Here is a 20285-nt window from a genome sequence, read left to right on the forward strand (position 1 = left end):
AACAAGAAATATCTCAATAAACAACCTAACCTTACACCTAAAGCAATTCGAGAAAGAAGAACAAAAAAACCCCAAAGTTAGCAGAAGGAAAGAAATCATAAAGATCAGATCAGAAATAAATGAAAAAGAAATGAAGAAAACAATAGCAAAGATCAATAAAACTCAAAGCTGGTTCTTTGAGAAGATACACAAAATTGATAAACCATTAGCCAGACTCATTGAGAAAAAAAGAGAGAAGACTCAAATCAACAGAATTAGAAATGAAAACGGAGAAGTAACAACTGACACTGAAGAAATACAAAGGATCATGAGAGATTACTACAAGCAACTATATGTCAGTAGATTGGACAACCTGGAAGAAATGGACAAATTCTTAGAAAAGCACAACCTTCTGAGACTGAACCAGGAAAAAACAGAAAATATAAACAGACCAATCACAAACACTGAAATTGAAACTGTGATTAAAAATCTTCCAACAAACAAAAGCCCAGGACCAGATGGCTTCACAAGCAAATTCTATCAAACATTTAGAGAAGAGCTAACACCTATCCTTCTCAAACTCTTCCAAAATATAGCAGAGGGAGGAACACTCCCAAACTCACTCTATGAGGCCACCATCACCCTGATACCAAAACCAGACAAAGATATCATAAAAAAAAGAAAACTACAGGCCAATATCATTGATGAACATAGATGCAAAAATCCTCAACAAAATACTAGCACACAGAATCCAACAGCACATTAAAAGGATCATACACCATGATCAAGTGGGGTTTATCCCAGGAATACGAGGATTCTTCAATATACGCATATCAATCAGTGTGATAAACCATATTAACAAATTGAAGGAGAAAAACCATATGATCATCTCAATAGATGCAGAAAAAGGTTTCAACAGAATTCAACACCCATTTATGATAAAAACCCTCCAGAAGGTAGGCATAGAGGGAACTTACCTCAACATAATAAAGGCCATATATGACAAACCCACAGCCAACATTGTTCTCAATGGTGAAAAACGGAAACCATTTCCACTAAGATCAGGACCAAGACAAGGTTGTCCACTCTCACCACTATTATTCAACACAGTTTTGGAAGTTTTAGCCACAGCAATCAGAGAAGACAAAGAAATAAAAGGAATACAAATCAGAAAAGAAGAAGTAAAGCTGTCACTGTTTGCAGATGACATGATACTATACATAGAGAATCCTAAAGATGCTACCAGAAAACTACTAGAGCTAATCAATGAATTCGGTAAAGTTGCAGGATACAAAATTAATGCACAGAAATCTCTTGCATTCCTATACACTAAAGATGAAAAATCTGCAAGTGAAATTAAGGAAACACTCCCATTTACCACTGCAACAAAATGAATAAAATACCTAGGAATAAACCTACCAAAGGAGACAAAAGACCTGTATGCAGAAAACTATAAGACACTGATGAAAGAAATTAAAGATGATACAAACAGATGGAGAGATATACCATGTTCCTGTATTGGAAGAATCAATGTTGTGAAAATGACTCTACTACCCAAAGCAATCTACAGATTCAATGCTATCCCTATCAAACTACCAATGGCATTTTTCACAGAACTAGAACAAAAAATTTCACAATTTGTATGGAAAAACAAAAGACCACGAATAGCCAAAGCAATCTTGAGAAAGAAAAATGGAGCTGGGGGAATCAGGCTCCCTGACTTCAGACTATACTACAAAACTACAGTAATCAATACAGTATGGTACTGGCACAAAAACAGAAATACAGATCATGGAACAGGATAGAAAGCCCAGAGATAAACCCACGCACCTATAAAGGAGGCAAAAATATACAATGGAGAAAAGATAGCCTCTTCAATAAGTGGTGCTGGGAAAACAGGACAGCTACATGTAAAAGAATGAAATTAGAACACTCCCTAACACCATACACAAAAATAAACTCAAAATGGATTAAAGACCTAAATGTAGAGCCAAACACTATAAAACTCTTAGAGGAAAACATAGGTAGAACATTCTATGACATAAATTACAGCAAGATCCTTTTTGACCCACCTCCTAGAGAAATGGAAATAAAAACAAAAATAAACAAATGGGACCTAGTGAAACTTAAAAGCTTTTGCACAGCAAAGGAAACCATAAACAAGACGAAAAGACAACCCTTAGAATGGGAGAAAATACTTGCAAACGAAGCAACTGACAAAGGATTAATCTCCAAAATTTACAAGCAGCTCATGCAGCTCAATATCAAAAAAACAAACAACCCAATCCAAAATTGAGCAGAAGACCTAAACAGACATTTCTCCAAAGAAAGTATACAGATTGCCAACAAACACATGAAAGGATGCTGCTCAACATCACCAATCATTAGAGAAATGCAAGTCAAAACTACAATGAGGCATCACCTCACACCGGTCAGAATGGCCATCATCAAAAAATCTAGAAACAATAAATGCTGGAGAGGGTGTGGGGAAAAGGGAACCCTCTTGCACTGTTGGTGGGAATGTAAATTGATACAGCCACTAGGGAGAACAGTATGGAGGTTCTTTAAAAACTAAAAATAGAATTACCATACGACCCAGCAGTCCCACTACGGGGTATATACCCTGAAAAAACCATAATTCAAAAAGAGTCATGTACCACAATGTTCACTGCAGCTCTATTTACAATAGCCAGGACATGGAAGCAACCTAAGTATCCTTCAACAGATGAATGGATAAAGAAGATGTGGCACATATATACAATGGAATATTACTCAGCCATAAAAAGAAACCAAATTGAGTTATTTGTAGTGAGGTGGATGGACCTAAAGTCTGTCATACAGAGTGAAGTAAGTCAGAAAGAGAAAAACAAATACTGTATACTAACACATACATATGGAATCTAAAAAAAAAATGGTTCTGAAGAACCTAGGGGCAGGACAGGAATAAAGATGCAGACGTAGAGAATGGACTTGAGGACACGGGGAGGGGGAAGGGTAAGCTGGGATGAAGTGAGAGAATGGCATGGACTTATATATACTACCAAATGTAAAATAGATAGCTAGTGGGAAGCAGCCACATAGCACAGGGAGATCAGCTCGGTGCTTTGTGAACAACTAGAGGGCTGGGATAGGGAGAGTGGGAGGGAGACGCAAGACAGAGGAGATATGGGGATGTATGTATATGTATAACTGATTCACTTTGTTATAAAGCAGAAACTAACACACCATTGTAAAGGAATTATACTCCAATAAAGATGTTAAAAAAATAAAAGAACATACAGTAGTCTTAAGGCCTCTAGATCCACAATCCTTCGTTATGGTAAACTATTCTTTTTTCACAGGATTTTATCCCTGTAATAAACATCTTACGCTTAAAGGAAAGAATGAAATTATTTCAATCAGATTTTACTACTGTAAAGAAAAATAGAAATTACATAAATGTGGCAAAAAGTATATTTATTGATTCAAATCCAAGTACCAAGGCAGGTGGGAGAATTCAAATGAATGCTTGATTTTCAAAATAAACAATCTCCCATTAGAGGGTTCTGAGTCAAACTGCGTGCCTCACTCACAGAAAAATATGGGTTTCATTTATGCCCATGTGCATAATCTAAAGGGAAGCCCAAAATAATCTGATCTGAAAGTTTAAAATACATATTAGATTTGAGGCATAATCAAAGTGTTCCTTCATTAGAGTCAGCATTATGTATGTTAGAGGTTCAACCTCCCTCTCACCTGAACTGCAGAGTCATCAGAGCTTGAGATAAGAGTCTTTGCATCAGCTGTGAACTGCATGTGCCGTACAGTGTTCTTGTGCCCAATCCTGGATCGGAAGATTCTGTTGTTTAGGAGTTCTAAAATCTTCAAAGTAAAAAACCAGAGAAAATTAATACAAAGAAATTCAGCAACACCCAGGCATTACAACCCCAAAATATTAAATCGAAACTAGACTACAGAAGGGTATAGAATTTCCATCTCAAGTGCTTTCAGTTTAACTAAAGAGACACAAATGAATGGCACAAATACAGACATGCACATCTATGCACACACACACATACACACCCTAAAATAAAACATTCACTGGAATGACCAGATGGCAGTAGGAACCAGTGGTCCTTCTGAGTATTCAACTACCCAATTCATCAAACAAGTAGCAGTCTGAGCTCAGCCTCCAAAAAGAAAATGACATTTAAGATGGATGAGAAGGAAGAAAGAAAAAAATCCTGGATGAGAGACAAGGCAAGCTCTTTATAAAACAACACAGAGACAATGCAAGATAAAGGATGATGAGGGAGACAGGTAAAGGAAAAGAGGATACGAGCAGGCTGGGAGGCAGTACACTGAGGAGACTTGAAAGGGCTAAAGATTAATATGCCAAATACAGAAAATAAGAAAGTAGAAAAGAACTCAAAAAATAACAACTACATCAAAAAGGCTTTCAAATAAACTCACACTAATAAGTAAATATGTACTAAGTAAGCACTAGGGATGTAATGCACAACACGATAAATATAATTAACACTGCTGTACACTCTACATGAAAGTTATTAAGAGAGTAAATCCTAAGTGTTCTCATCAAAAGGAAAAATATTTTTCTATTTCTTTGATTTTGTGTCTACGTGAGATGGTGGATGTTCACTAAACTTACTATGATAACCATTTCATGATGTAAGTCAAATAATTACGCTGTATACCTTAAACTTATACAGTGCTGTATGTCAATTATATCTCAATAAAGCTGGAAGGTAAAAAAAAAAACTCCTCTTTGTGGGGCAATACGGACTGGAGAATATTTGTGTAGTTCCTTACGACAATGAATCCAAAGTAAAATAAATGTGGCTAGTGGCATAATTAACAAATTAAGAAACAATTCCAAAAAGCTCAGGTGAGAAAAGGAGTCAAAATTCTTTGAAAAACTATTATGTACCTAGAGAAAATGTGCTTTTGTGATGAATTTCACTTGTGATGAAATCACTTTTTTCCAAAATGATTTTTATTATACTGTCTTTTTTTCCTTACAAGCTGATTTTATTTTTATTTATTTGATCTTACTTGATAAATTAAGGATTTCAGGTGGTAAACTGGTGTACTTCTAATACCGAACGTAGAACAGTGAGGATTGGTGAAATAGGTAAACATAAGGCACCTGCACTGATATTCCCGATGAACCTGATCAGAACCAACATGGAAACAACTTACACCCCTCAACGGCCAAGTTTCTAAGAAGAGAAAAAATGCTCTTTGCACAGTTAGCTAAATCTCTGAGAGTGTTTGATATATTTGGAGAACAGCAAGACAACTGGGCAGAGAATAAGGAACACAAAAAGACAAAAAGTATGAGAAAGAATAGTAAAAGCAATATGAAAAATATACAACTAATAGGATTGTAAGATTATTTTTAATCTAACAGAGGAATGACTAATTATCATAGAAAGATTTATTTAGTATATAAGTCTACAATGCCAGGTGTATCATTAATTTTAAATAAAAACTATACTGCACGGACTGCCTCTGCAGAAGAGAACTGAATACCCGAATGGCTCCATCTTCGCCTCCAAATGCAAGGTACTGAAGATGTGGACTTAAGCAACAGCAACTCACTTGAGCTTCAGTCAGATAATCAATCTGACCTGTGTTTCCATTAATGAGCTAATGAAAAATAAGTCACAATCAGGTATTAGACTGTAAGAGCAGTTTTTGTTCTTTAGAACAGAGACTTCAACTGAAAAATTAAAATGAATATAACCAACAAGAGCTCCCAGGGGAACAACAAAACCCTATTCTATTCTCAGCAGCTGCATTTAGCACTTCACACTTCCATTTCATTTCACTTTTGTGGTTCATATACATTTTCGTAAAATAAAACAAGCTTTAAAAGGTTTAAAAAGCAGCTGCTGTGCCGACCACCTGAGACACATCTGTCTGATTTGCAATCCCACAGCTAGCGCCACACTCTGTTTCCCATTTCTTCACAAAGCCCATTTTAATAGGGCTATCGTTTATTAAAATACACTTCCCTGATATTTTTCAAGGGGTTTGGTGAAACAGGACTGAGACAGACATTACATAAAAAGACAAATTAAAATTAAAATGGGTCAGTCTGTCAGTCTGTCTCAAGCTCTTGCTACATCTCACAACTTCCATGTGCGTGCTCCCTCTACTTCTCTCTCCTCTCCTCTATTCCATTTCTCTCTTCACTCTAGTTCCATTCCACTACCTCATCTCATTCTCTCACATGTTCTTGCTCCCTGTCTTCCAGTTACTAACAGGAGAGGAATGAGGTAAGCAAGGTATCACCTTGTTTAATTCTAAATACTAGCATATCTGAGCCTCAGCTCAAGACCCACATATTTATAAAACTGATACCTACTGAGCATCTGTTAGATACTATACAATTATGCATGATCAAGTCCAAAAACAAACAAGAAAAATTTTGAATTGAGAGTTCAATCAAAACACTTTTTCCAACTATTTTCTAAAAAATACTCACTTGCAGACGTTTTATATCATCAACTGCAAGAACCATCACTTCATTTTCTTGAAACACAACATCTATTTCCTGCTTTAATGCTATAGCAGAGTTCTTACATACTTTCTTTGTCTTCCAGAGCTGATTAAGAAATTAAAATACTAAAGTAAGATAACTGCATTCTCTGAAATAATGCAAAGACAAGTCTTAGTCTTAAAAACAATATACAATCATACTTCACTCTCCAAATGCCTATAATGCTAGAAAATTTTCAATTAGATTATAATTCAACAATAGAAATTTATTAATTACATAGTATAGGAAGAAGCAGTTATTATTAAGAGTAATGAATGCTAGAATCAAAATGCCTTAGTATGAATTCTAGTTCTACTGAAAGTTGTGACTTTGGGCAGATTACTTAACCTGGTGCTGCTCAAAGATAAGGACCTCCTGCTGTTTCTCACTGTCTGATACCAAGATAAGGAGCAAATCAGCTATATCACTAAACACACTGTTAACAGTATGCTTATGATACAGTTGATTATTTTAAACAAGACATTCTTGATGAAGGAAGTGGTGCATTGATTTACATTCTGGCTCAAGCTTATTGAGACTGGCACTTTAAACAGCACTGACTTAACCTTTCTGTGACTGTTTCCTCAGCTGCAAAAAGGATTGCTATAAGAATTAACAAATTAACACAGGCACAGTACTTTGCCCAATGTCTGGCATACAGTAAATACTAAACAAATTTTAGCTAAACACAAATTTGTACAAAACACTGTATTAGATGCTACAGGGACAAACCAGGGTCTCCGGCTTCAAAAGAGCTTATAATTTAAGATGTGTGAACAAGTCTGAGGGGCAGTGAAACATTAGTGGTTAAGAGTTTTAAAATAACTCTGTGCTGGGAGATCAGCTCCGTGCTTTGTGACCACCTAGAGGGGTGGGATAGGGAGGGTGGGAGGGAGACACGAGAGGGAGGCAATATGGGGATATATGTGTACATATAGCTGATTCACTTTGTTATACAGCAGAAACTAACACACCATTGTAAAGCAATTATACTCCAATAAAGATGTTAAAAAAAAAAATAACTCTGTGCTTAAATTCAAGGCACAATTTGATAAGTACCATAAGAAAATGACACACAGTCACATAGCATTAAAGGAGAAAGACATTCCCCCAAATGGAATACTAGGAAAGGCTTCACTGAAAGCTTGAGGGGACTTGTAGGGCTATTAGGATTTCAACAAGGAGAGATACAGAGAAGTAGGTTATTCCAAACATAAGAAAACACATAGGGCTCCCCTGGTGGTGCAGTGGTTGGGAATCCACCTGCCAATGCAGGGAACATGGGTTGGAGCCCTGGTCCGGGAGGATCCCACATGCCGCGGAGCAACTAGGCCCATGCGCCACAGCTGCTGAGCCTGCGCTCTGGAGCTCGCAAGCCACAGCTCCTGAAGCCCAAGCACCTGGAGCCCGCGCTCTGCAACAAGAGAAGCCACCGCAATGAGAAGCGCATGCACTGCAAGGAAGAGCAGCCCCCGCTCACCGCAACTAGAGAAAGCCCCTGCACAGCAACAAAGACCCAACGCAGCCAAAAATAAATAAATTTTTTAAAATACCTTTAAAAAAAAAAAAAGAAAATACATAAGCAAAAGTACAGAAGCAGGGAAGTACAGGGTGTTTGGGGAAATGTGAGCAATTCAGTGTAGGTTACCTGTAGAAATAAAACAGAAGACAGACTGGTACAGAATAGGCTGTACTGTAGAGAAGTTTAATGGTAGACTTTGGAGTACGTATTTGTTGGGTTGGCCAAAAGGTTCATTCAGTTTTTTCCGTAAGATGGCTCTAGTAGCACTTAGTTATCTTTAACTTCATTCAAAACAATTTTGTTAGACTATATGTGACAGCTGCCATATTAGCATGCATTTAAAAAAAAAAATACTTATCAAAATTGGTGAATTTTTCTGTAGCCATTTTAATATTGAAGATGGAAGAAAAAAGCAACATTTTGGGCATATTATGCTTTATTATTTCAAGAAAGGTAAAAACGCAACTGAGGGCTTCCCTGGTGGCGCAGTGGTTGAGAATCTACCTGCCAATGCAGGGGACACAGGTTCGAGCCCTTGTCCGGGAAGATCCCACATGCCGCAGAGCAACTAAGCCCGTGCACCACAACTACTGAACCTGTGCTCTAGAGCCCGCGAGCCACAACTACTGAGCCCGCGTGCTGCAACTACTGAAGCCCGCGTGCCTGGAGTCCATGCTCCACAACAAGAGAAGCCACCACAATGAGAAGCCCGTGCACCACAAAGAAGAGTAGCCCCCACTCGCTGCAATTAGAGAAAGCCCATGCACAGCAACGAAGACCCAACACAGCCAAAAATAAATAAATAAATAAATAAAATGTATTAATAAAAAAAAAGAACTCAAACGAAACGCAAAAGAAAAGATTTGTGCAGTGTATGGAGAAGGTTCTGTGACAGACCAAACACATCAAAAATGGTTTGCGAAGTTTCATGTTGGAGATTTCTTGCTGGATGATGCTCCACGGTCGGGGAGACCAGTTGATGTTGACAGCAATCAAATCGAGATAGTAATTGACAACAATCAACGTTATACCATGCGGGAGATAGTCGACATACTCAAAATATCCAAATCAAGCGTTGAAAATCACCTGCACCAGCTTGAATATGTTCACTGCTTTAATGTTTGGGTTCCACATAAGTGAAAAAAACCTTCTTGATCATATTTCCACATGCAATTCTCTATTGAAACGTAACGAAAACGTTCCATTTGGGACGAAGTGAGAGAGTAGCATTGACATATATACACTACCAAATGTAAAATAGGTAGCTAGTGGGAAGCAGCTGCATTGTACGGGGAGATCAGCTCTGTGCTTTGTGACCACCTAGAGCGGTGGGATAGGGAGGGTGGGAGTGAGACACAAGAGGGAGGGGATATGGGGATATATGTATACGTATAGCTGATTCACTTTGTTATACAGCAGAAACTAACACAACACTGTAAAGCAATTATACTCCAATAAAGATGTTAATTAATTAATTAAACAAATTGTGACAGGCGATGAAAAGCGGATACTGTACAATAACGTGAAACGGAAGAGATCGTGGGGCAAACGAAATGAACTGCCAACAACCACACCAAAGGCTGGTCTTCATCCAAAGAAGGTGATGTTGTGTATATGGTGGGATTGGAAGGGAGTTCTCTATTATGAGCTCCTTCCGGAAAACGAAACGATTAATTCCAAGAATTACTGCTCCCAATTAGACCAAATCAAAGCAGCACTCAACGAAAAGCGTCCAGACTTAGTCAACAGAAAACGCATTATCTTCCATCAGGATAATGCAAGATCACATGTTTCTTTGATGACCAGGCAAAAACTGTTACAGCTTGGCTGGGAAGTTCTGATTCATCTGCCATATTCACCAGATGTTGCACCTTCGGATTTCCATTTACTTAGATCTTTACAAAATTCTCTTAATGGAAAAAATTTTAATTCCCTGGAAGACTGTAAAAGGCACCTGGAACAGTTCTCTGCTCAAAAAGATAAAAAATTTTGGGAAGACGCAATTATGAAGTTGCCTGAAAAAATGGCAGAAGGTAGTGGAACGGAAGGGTGAATAAGTTGTTCAACAAAGTTCTTGGTGAAAATGAAAAATGTGTCTTATTTTTACTTAAAAATCGAAGGCACTTTTTGGCCAACCCAATACTTTGGTAGACAAGGGAGCTACTATCTGTTTTTGAGCAAAAATGACATGACTGGGGGCTTCCCTGGCGGTCCAGGGGTTAAGACTCTGCGCTTCCACTGCAGGGGGCACGGGTTCGATCCCTGGTTAGGGAACTAAGATCCTGCAAGCCACTTGGCCAAAAAAAAAAAGAAAAGAAAATTACATGACTGTATTGTACATGAGGAATATACCTTGCAAGCAGCATGTAAAAAATCAAGAAAGAAAAGACTTGTAGCAGAGGCTAATACAAGAAAGGCAACAGCTAATGAGCACCTAAACTTGAAATGGAAAAGTAGAAATAAATGATAGAAAATGGAAAGGTATCAATAGAATCCATTAGAATTGGCAAGTAATTGGATGTGGGAATTCAAGGTAATGGAAAGAGTCCAAAGTTACTCTGAGGACTCAAATGTAATATATTTAAATTAACCAAAATACAGTTTAATCATTGGACTTCTCTAGCACCTGGACCATGGTAACACTCAATGAACATGTACTGAATGAATGTGACTGCTATAGTCCACATAATAGCTCTTTTCAAGGATAAATATGAAACCAGCAGTTTCCTGTTTTACTTCCCTCAATACTGCCCATCAATTTCTTAATTGGTAGGAGATTTAGCTTACCATCATTAAATGTCTAAAATGAAAATCTCAATATATCTCACCCTGATTGTCTGGTCATCAGAAGACGTCAAAAATGATGATCCATCAGGAGAAAACATCACACAATGGACCCAACTTAAATGCCCTCTGCAATCAGCTACTTTTAAACATGAGTCCATATTCCACACCTACAGAATAAACACAACAAATAGGAAATCACATTCATAAGCATTTTGAATATATCAAGAATATTAAAAATAGCAAGAATGATCCAGCAATTCTACTTCCATGAATATAGCCCAAAAATACACTAGCAAAAATACAAAATAACTTGTGTGGATTATTCACTGCATTGTTATTTTTAACAGCAAAAAACTGGAAACAACTCAAATGACCATCAATAGGGAACTAACTGAATAAACTGCATTAATCACAAAATGGGATAATACGCAATCTTAATAAAGTAATGAGAAAAACACCCTGATAATGACTAGTCTCTGGGATATGTTGTTTACACCAAAAAAGCAAAGAATGGTATATACATTTCTGCAGAAGAGTATATATGTTACTCTCTCTCTCTCTCTCTATATATATATATATATGCAAGCTATACTAAATGAGATTAAAAAACAAATATGTGAATCTAGAGATGGGATACAGATGTGATATATATATATATAGATGGATATATAAGGCTATATATTACACATATAGATATCTGTTTATACATGCAAAAAGAAACATTAGGATGTTAAGACAAAAACGGTTACCTTCAGAAGGTAGGGAGAGAGAGTGGCAGGGAAGGGATAGGGATGAAAGTCAGACTTCCCTGAATAAAATTTATTATAAAGCTTTGATTTGGAGTCATACAAACATTTTATCCATTTTTTAAAAAATCAATCTAAAAAAATAATAGGATGAACATAAGTGGCTTCCATATTTTATTTTCCACTGTCATCTAATCCTCATTTCAAATGACTGCAAAACCCTGAAACAAATGAATGTGCTAATTGTACATGTATGTACTTCTCCTGTTATTCATGCTTATTACAAATTGTCAATGTCTATCACTAGCCTGGCTGTATTTTGTCCTGAGTTCTGCTGCAAATTACTCAATATATTCCAGTCTAATGAAGTACCATATGTGCCTGAGTTCCTCTCATTACATTCTGAATTACAGACCTACTTTATTATTTCAGAACTAGCATGGACAAAACAAGTACTTCATCACATGCCCAGTAGTTTTCAATCAGTGAGTTCTATGGTTACCAATTCGTTATGTGAAATTTTCTCTGCCTTATCTCTGGAGCCCAATCTGGGACATACAGAGCTAAAGGCCAGAAATGAAAGTGGTTCCACAACTGAAAAATCTCCCTTGAAAATCCTTCTTTCTCTTCCCTTCTTGCTCTCTCTCATCATTTCTTTGTCACTCACAGCCTCCAAAACTAAGTCCCTATATTTCAAGAAGAAAGACAATGTTTCCAGGAGATTTTTAAGAATAGCAAGGGGTAAGGATTTTAGAAGTGACAGGAAAGGCCAAAAGAAGGGTTGCTCCTCCACTCCTCCTAAAATCCAGGCAAAACCCAGGAAGGGGAAATTTCCAACCACGCCTACCTTGAGGATCTACGGGTAAGGTGTGAGATCTCCTAGTAGCTCTGAATCTTTCGATTCAAGGCCTCTGCTGAAGAGAACACTGCCCACAGCACCTACTCTTTCCCATTGCTGCAAACAGGACTGGAGCTCGTTCACACTCACTGCCTCTGCTTCCAATGGGTAGATTCTCACAGGGAAGTTCTTCAGTGTTAGTTGCACTGCTGTACTCAGAATGAGGAGGAGCTTACAGAGCTTATCCACTCACTCTCATCTTATATGTATCTCCATGCTGAAGGGCTATAGCTCAGCCACTCTCCAGCCATACCTTCATGTATACGGCAAGGTTGGCGAACTCACTAAAAAATCACTGAAACAGGCTCAGAACACTGAAGAAGTGCTTGCCATAGTCAAGCTTCCTTTGAAGGTAGCCTGTGAACCAAATGAATTTCCCTATTTTCCAAATAAAGGCCCATACCCATCTTCTTGGACTGTAATCACAAGGGGCTTCAAATTACTTGGTGGTAAGATAAACTCAAGGAATGAGTAGTAACAAAGCTTGGAAAAACTAATCCATCTATGGAGAAAAAATATCAGGGAATTCACTGCTTTTGAAAAAATTAATATAGCAACTCACTGGGTAGAATTCTTCTAGGTATAGACACTGAGTATTAAATCCATCAGGTTAAGGGCAAAATTATAAATATAAACAAGAAATCATTTTATTCATTAGTGCTTAGCAATGAAAATTCTAGGTTAACCAATTCTAATTTTAACTTCCATCTTACCTTTCTCAATGATCTAAGAAATGTGAACTGGACTCATTTCTCATCGTTTCTTTTACAGAAGAGTCTGTGCCCATATTTCAGAGATGCCATGTTTCTGCCTAGGAAACCAATGGTCATGCCATTGTTTCCCCAGACCTTGGCACATACTGACTGTTCGATAAATGCCTGGTGAATGATGTTGTCTGTCATTCTCTGTTTACTGTCAAACCAATTCTTCAATCACTGCTAAAGTATTAAAGCTGTCAATGTGGCTTAATATCCTAAAGCTAAAAGTCATTATGCTATGAAGAAAACACTCTATAATTTCTCAAGCAAACATCCTCAGCAGTTAATGGTTTAAGCAACCCATTCTTTGTCATCTTTGTACCTCTGAAGACCCAGACTTCACAGAGTAAATTCAACTACTCACCTCCACGCAGTACTGGGGCAAAGCCACCACTGCCAAATGGTTATGGGGGGAGAAGTCACAGTACTGGACAGTGCTATGATGGCCTGTGTGGATTTCTGCCAACAGGCCACTGGTGTGAATGTCAAACAGCTGTCAACATAAAATAGAGAGATATCTATAAAAGTAAAATATGTTAAAAGATAAGCTATACCCAAAGTGAATCTAAATTTATTTCTAAAAGAATACCCTCCCATTTCAAACATAGAGTATAAGTCCTAAAAAAATACTACAATTACTGATAATTGGCATAATTATTAACTCATTAAAAAGATATAAATATACATATACTTTTTAAATACTGCTCATCCTGAAACATGTTTCCTATAAAGGAAAACTTATCACAGATGATCATGCTAGCCTAGAGAGAAATAAAACCTTTGTGAATACATGAATGGACTAGCCAAATTAATATACAGAACAGTTCTCCCTAATGTTCGTTTATTCAAAAGAGAAAATGCCTACTCATAAATGAAGATGATCAAAATAATATAGGGCAGAGACTTACTGAAATGAAATTAGTTCAATCATTTCTATTTCTCTTCAGAGCCCAAAGTACTCCATTATCAATCATTTTCCCATTTTTGAACCAAAAAAGGCTATTTTTGAGTAATTCAAACTTCATTTCAATTTTTGAAAGATGTTTAAATGCTGAATATACTCTTCCAAAGTTTTTGCCAAATGATAAAAACGTTTATACCAATATACAGTATAACGATTTAAGGCCAAGCCATAGTCTTCAGGAAGGAAAAAAAAAGTTTCCAGTGGAAGCCATGAAAATGTTTTGTGAATGCATAGCCCTGGGAGCACACATAGATGGTAAGCAGCATGGCATCAGGGGCCAACAATAAATGACAGGAAATCATACTTAAAATGATTCCCAGGACAAGTTGTTCTTGAAAATTAGTGGCTGAGAGACATAGAGGAAACTTGGCAAGTATGGAATAGGCAGCTGTCCCAATTATTGGGTAGCAAAAAGAAAAGACCTAATAATAGGAGTGGGCTAATAACACAAGAGAGTTGGAAAGAAATAGAGGAAAAGAATAGAGACCAAAGAGTAAGAACTGGAATCTACATGTAGTTAAGGGTAATCTTAGGGTAGCTTTATTTTAGCATGGTAAAATAAAGAGCTGGCCTATAGATTTTTAAAACAGGAAAGCATTTCACACAATATAAAATTATTTTCCTCTCTCACTGGACAGATAACTTTAAACATTCAAATTTGGCTCAACACCATTAGTCTTTAGGGGAATGCAAACCAAACCATAATGAGATGCCACCTTACACCTAATATGACAGTTATAATTTTTAATAATGGAAATAAGCAAGTGTTGGCAGGATGTAAAGAAACTGGAATCCTTGTACACTACTAGTGGGAACAGAAAATGGTACAGCCACCATGGAAAGGTCTGGTGGTTCCTCAAAAAGCCCAGTATAAAATTACCATACGACCCAGAAATTCTACTCCTAGGTATATACACAGAAGAACTGAAAGCAGGGACTCAAACAGATACCTGTACACCAGTTCTTGTGGCATTATTCACAATAGCCAAAAGGTGAAAACAACCCAACAACAGATGAATGGATAAACAAAATACAGTATATCCGTATAAGATTATTACTAAGCCATAAAAAGAAACGAAGTTCTAACACATGCTACAACATGATGAACCTTGAAAATATTATGCTAAATGAAATGAGCCAGACCCAAAAGGACCAATATTGTACGACTCCACTTATATGAAATATCTAGAAAAGGTAAATTCATAGTTTAGATTAGAGGTACCAGGGGCTGAAGAGAGAGAATAGGGAGTTACCGCTTACTGGTTACAGTGTTTCTGTTTGGGACAATGAAAAAGTTTTGGAAAAGTAGTGATATCTGCACAAGATTGTGAATGTAATTAATGCCACTGAATTGTGTACTTTAAAATGGTTAAAATGGCAAATTTTACAAATCTTCACATCTTGTAAATGTAGTGGTTCCCTTCTGTTCTTACAGACTTTAACATACTTAAAGACAAAAGGAGATATTTTTCTTTGGTTTCCTGCTAAAGGGGTAAAAACCTATAAGCAACCAAGATCCAAGGGTCATAACTACTAGATCAATAATAATAATATAAATGGCCCCTCAGTTTTTATACAACTATATGTATATATATATATTTTTTTAGATTTATTTTATTTATTTATTTATTTTTGGCTGCACTGGGTCTTGGTTGCTGTGCGCAGGCTTCTCATTGTGATGGCTTCTCTTGTTGCGGAGCATGGGCTCTAGGTGTGCAGGCTTCAGTAGTTGTGGCACACAGGCTTCAGTAGTTGTGGCTCACGGGCTCTAGAGCACAGGTTCAGTAGTTGTGGCGCACGGGCTTAGTTGCTCTGCAGCATGTGGGATCTTCCTGGACCAGGGCTCAAACCTGTGTCCCCTGCGTTGGCAGGTGGATTCTTAACCACTGCACCACCAGGGAAGGCCCCAACTATATGTATATTTCAACTGTGTTCTTTAAAACTGTAATCTCTTGCGTGGGGAAATAGGGAGAGGTTGATAAAAGGATACAAACTTTTAGTTATAAGATAAATAAGGTCTGAGGATCTAATGTATAACATGGTGACTATAGTTGATAACACTGCATAGTACAAGAGAGTAGAACTTAAATATTTTCAACAAAAAAAAAAAAGAAAAAGAAAAAAAGGCAAATACGTGAGCTGACACGTGTTAACTGGCTCAATGGGAGGAATCTCTTCACAGTATACGTTTATCAAATCATCACGTTATACACTTAAAATATTTTACAATATGTCGATTATACCTCAATAAAGCTTAAAATAAAATAGAATAAACTTGTAATATCTCTTATTTAAGTCTTTAAAATTACCATCAGAATGGAACGGCCCTGAGCCCTAAATCAGAAGACCTGGCTCTCCAAATCACAGTGTAACTGTGGATACATTATTTGGCTGCTCTGAACCTCAGCTGCCTCATTATTATCATAGGGCTATTGCAATCTGCTGTGCCCTTTGGATATTTATATCAAAAGAAATTATATGTAAGAGCACTCTGAATACTACAAATGTGTACTATCACTTGAATTGAATAAAGAAGATACATTTCCTTGCCATTTACCTTTCTTTGCATATCTTCCTTATTTACTTCATAGAAATTTCACAAACTTCTTCAGTTGTTGATAAGTATTTCTCTCAGTCACCAAATCATAAAATTTTATGGCTAAGAAATAACTTCAAAAATCACCTAAACCAATGTATTTCAAATGGGGGAAAGGGGGGGAGAGTAATGCAGAAAGCATTCCATCCATATTTTAGATAAATTTGAGAAACACTGGTTAAACAACATAAATTGTTTCTTTATTGTAGGATTCCGGAGTCCTTAAATATGTTTGTACACACTGAAGTACCTCTAATAGCGGAAAGTAATACATAATATTTCCCAAACCCGTGACCATGGAGACCTTTCCTCACAAGGCCTATGGACATTCCCTGAAGCATAGTTCTGAGAACTACGGGAGGTTAGAGCATCTGCCCAAAATTGTTCAGCTATACTTTATATCAATAAACAGTGTTAAAATGCAAAAATCAATTAGATGTTTCAATTTTCTTTAAATTAGACTAAATTTGGCTTTTTAAAATACTGGTACTTACAAAGACTTTATTTTTTGCTGCCACCATTATCGTAGCACCATCAGCAGACCATGAACAGCATTTCACTATCACTTCCATATCCTCTTGAGGCTCCTCTGAATTTAGGAAGAACTGCTTCACATTAATGCTCTTCCTCTCGTTTGCTGATTTCACATCCCAAAGCTTCAAATTACAAAAATAAAAAAACGTTTAAGTTTGTTTTGATCTCAAATCACACCTCTAGAATTCCACCTGGCCTAAATGTCACGCAAATTATTCAGTTCACCTAATGACTTATTCTTAATTATGCATAACTTTTCATAAGGCTTTTAAATTAAGTATTCCAGGTTCATTCAGCACCTTCCTAAAAAGAAAAAACTTAAGAGCACTGCCCAAAATGCAGAATGTAAAACTACACAAAATGTTAAAAGAGCCTTGCATGGTGTGGAGGAGGCTAAAGATTAGGTGTTGACAGCAAGAATGAGCGTGGAAAAAAGAAGAGACTCACGACTTGCCACGGCTGCCCTCTGCTGGGCCAGGCATGAGGTCTGCTTCACATGCACAGCACGGACACTACACACAGGACCCAGCCCAAGCTGAATTATAACCTAGCAGAACATCAGAGACATAAGGAAGTCCCTGAAAATAGAAAACAAAAATGTGCTGAAAGGAAGCAAGCCACCTGGTGTGCTCGGTGGGGTCAGACAGGGCTCTAACACAACTGGATCCTGAGGAATGGGATACAAAAGACCAAGCCTCACTCGCTAACAGAGCCACCTGAGCAGCCCAAATGACAAAGGCCTTCAAGAAGATCCATCTTCACTCCCCTGGGCCTTGAGCAGTGTCCCAGTTTCACAGAATGATAATGGCTGCCATACACAGACAAAGGGTTAGCCAAGGAAAAGGATTTAAAAAAAAAAAAGCTGCTTCTCAGGCTTTAACTCAGCTTCCAAAGCACAGCTCCCAGGGTAAAACCCGATTTGACTAGCCAGGCACACGTTTAAATCTCTCTTGAGTTTAAAGATTATATACACTAGAAATACAGCCAAAACCAAAACCTTTCCCCTTGCAATAACTATAGGTAAACTGGATGAACCAAAAGAGACATCTAAAGTAGTTAGCCCTCCTTGACACTGAAGAGAGAAAATCTGAACATCAGTGCCAGAAGCTTTAGTCACATCAGTCAGATTATATGAGAAATCACACTCTGTTTCCCTCTTAATACAAAAAACAAAGCAATCATTGCCTGGATTTAAGAAAGAAAAAGAAAACTAACACAACGCAATTTCACTACATCTATCTAAACTACATCTTCTGCATGTGGACCTGACCTTAGCCACTATCCAAGGAGTGATGAAATTCCACATATTGAGGCACCAAGTAAATACCAGCATTTCATTTTGAGCAAGTCACTGCACTGTATCCAAGGCCCATGTGCACCCTGGTCCTTGTGTGGTTCAAATGGCAATTTTTAAATAAAACTCACATTTTGAAACAGTTTACCATCAAGGCCTGAAAGACACATGCTTATCAACATGCTATGCTATAAAACACTTAGAAGATTACAGAGCCATTTGGGACAGGAAATAATTTTATGGTTCTTCATCCTCTCAGAAAATAAAAGCTTTACAAGACTTTGACCTTGAAATGCTGCTATCCAGCATCATTTTGCAAGACCTCTGCTTAGTAAACATCACTGCATCAGTGCGAACCAGCCAACGATACTACTGGCTTAACAGTAAAAGCTGCCACAAACACGGCAGTTCTTACCAAGAGTGCAGCAATGTCTGTCCCCTGCTGTTAGTGCTCTACAATCACATTCTGATACTCACACCTGAAATCAAAATCCTGTCCCTGAAGACTTTTAAATTGTTTTTCTTTTGAGTTTTGAGAAGTCTTAATTCAATTTGAAGGGACACGGAAAAGGTTTATCATCTTGAACACATTTATTAACCACTATGCTAGTCACTTTGAGATTATATAAGTGAATCAGATATAGACACTGCTCTCAAGGAGTTTATAGGCCAGTAAAGGAGGTAAGACAAGCATATAAATGACTCTAACACAAGATATGCCAGATGTGTCATTTGAGAGGAGAAGATACAGCACAGTGGGAATGCTTTACCAAAGCCATAGGCTTGAGGAAACACTTTTTGCAGAGGGGGCCACCTCACTCTCCTCCCTGAAGATCAGCCTACTTTACACCAACTTAAGATGGACACTTTACACTAACTTAAGATGGACTTACGATGGATTTCAATACCAAAAAATACCAGAGTCTAGGCTAAGGGGTCAGCATAAGCTAAAGTACAAAATGGAAAAGCACAGACAATGAAAAGGGAGAACAAGTGCAGTCTGGGTGCCGCAGCAGGAGCCTGCACACTCCCCCACAGAGCCCCTGTCTGCTCTGAGCCCCCTCCACATACTTTTACCATTTTCATGGTTTGTCTATTCACTTACCTTTCTCCCCAGCTAGACCCTGAACAACTTCAAGCCAGGAACTGTACTTTTTTTTAAAAGTGTTTAAAAACCAAATGCCTAGTACAGAATCTGGCACATAGTAAGTACTCAATAAATGATCAATAAATACATTTTAAGTGAAAAGACAAATTATTCCCATGTTTTAAGCACAGGTGAGTAGAGACAATAGCGTTACTGAAAGAAACAGGGCTCTGAAGATAGAACACATACGTTCATCTCCACACCCTCCCAAAACCCACGTAAAACAACAGTAAAGAGAATTTTTCTCTCTAAGCCTAATTCACAAGGTAAAGGAGAATGGAGGAAGATATTAGAGCAACAAAACTATAAAGGCTAGAAAGAAAAAAGACAAGTGATAAGGGGACTCCTTAAAATTGAATCCTGAGCCCACAGTGGGGAAAGCCAAGAAGTAGCCCAATTCATACCAGAGAACCCCCAAAAGGCTCAGAAAGTGTTGGGCCTAGCACCTTCCGGTAAAGATGGAGCTAACACAGGAGGAATCATCGAAAGTCCCTTGAAATCCCTTCCCCTACTATG

General features: G+C 37.6%; 1 protein-coding gene across 5 annotated transcripts in view; it reads right to left on the reverse strand.

The window, feature by feature from the left end:
- The window catches only part of APAF1 (apoptotic peptidase activating factor 1), a 96390-nt gene that overhangs the window by 20839 nt on the left and 55266 nt on the right, over positions 1–20285 (reverse strand). For 4 of the 5 annotated variants that reach the window (XM_082419319.1, XM_082419318.1, XM_082419316.1 and 1 more), the window contains 6 exons: positions 17289–17450; positions 13599–13727; positions 10874–10999; positions 6470–6589; positions 5512–5628; positions 3715–3840 (listed from right to left, as the gene is read on the reverse strand). In XM_082419319.1, coding sequence (XP_082275445.1) covers positions 3715–3840; positions 5512–5628; positions 6470–6589; positions 10874–10999; positions 13599–13727; positions 17289–17450 — 780 coding nt within the window. The remainder of the gene's footprint in view (positions 1–3714; positions 3841–5511; positions 5629–6469; positions 6590–10873; positions 11000–13598; positions 13728–17288; positions 17451–20285) is intronic. The other variant, XM_082419317.1, reaches the window with a different exon arrangement.

Source organism: Balaenoptera physalus (genome assembly GCF_965194825.1).
Source record: "Balaenoptera physalus genome assembly, chromosome: 13".
NCBI lineage: Eukaryota > Metazoa > Chordata > Mammalia > Artiodactyla > Balaenopteridae > Balaenoptera > Balaenoptera physalus.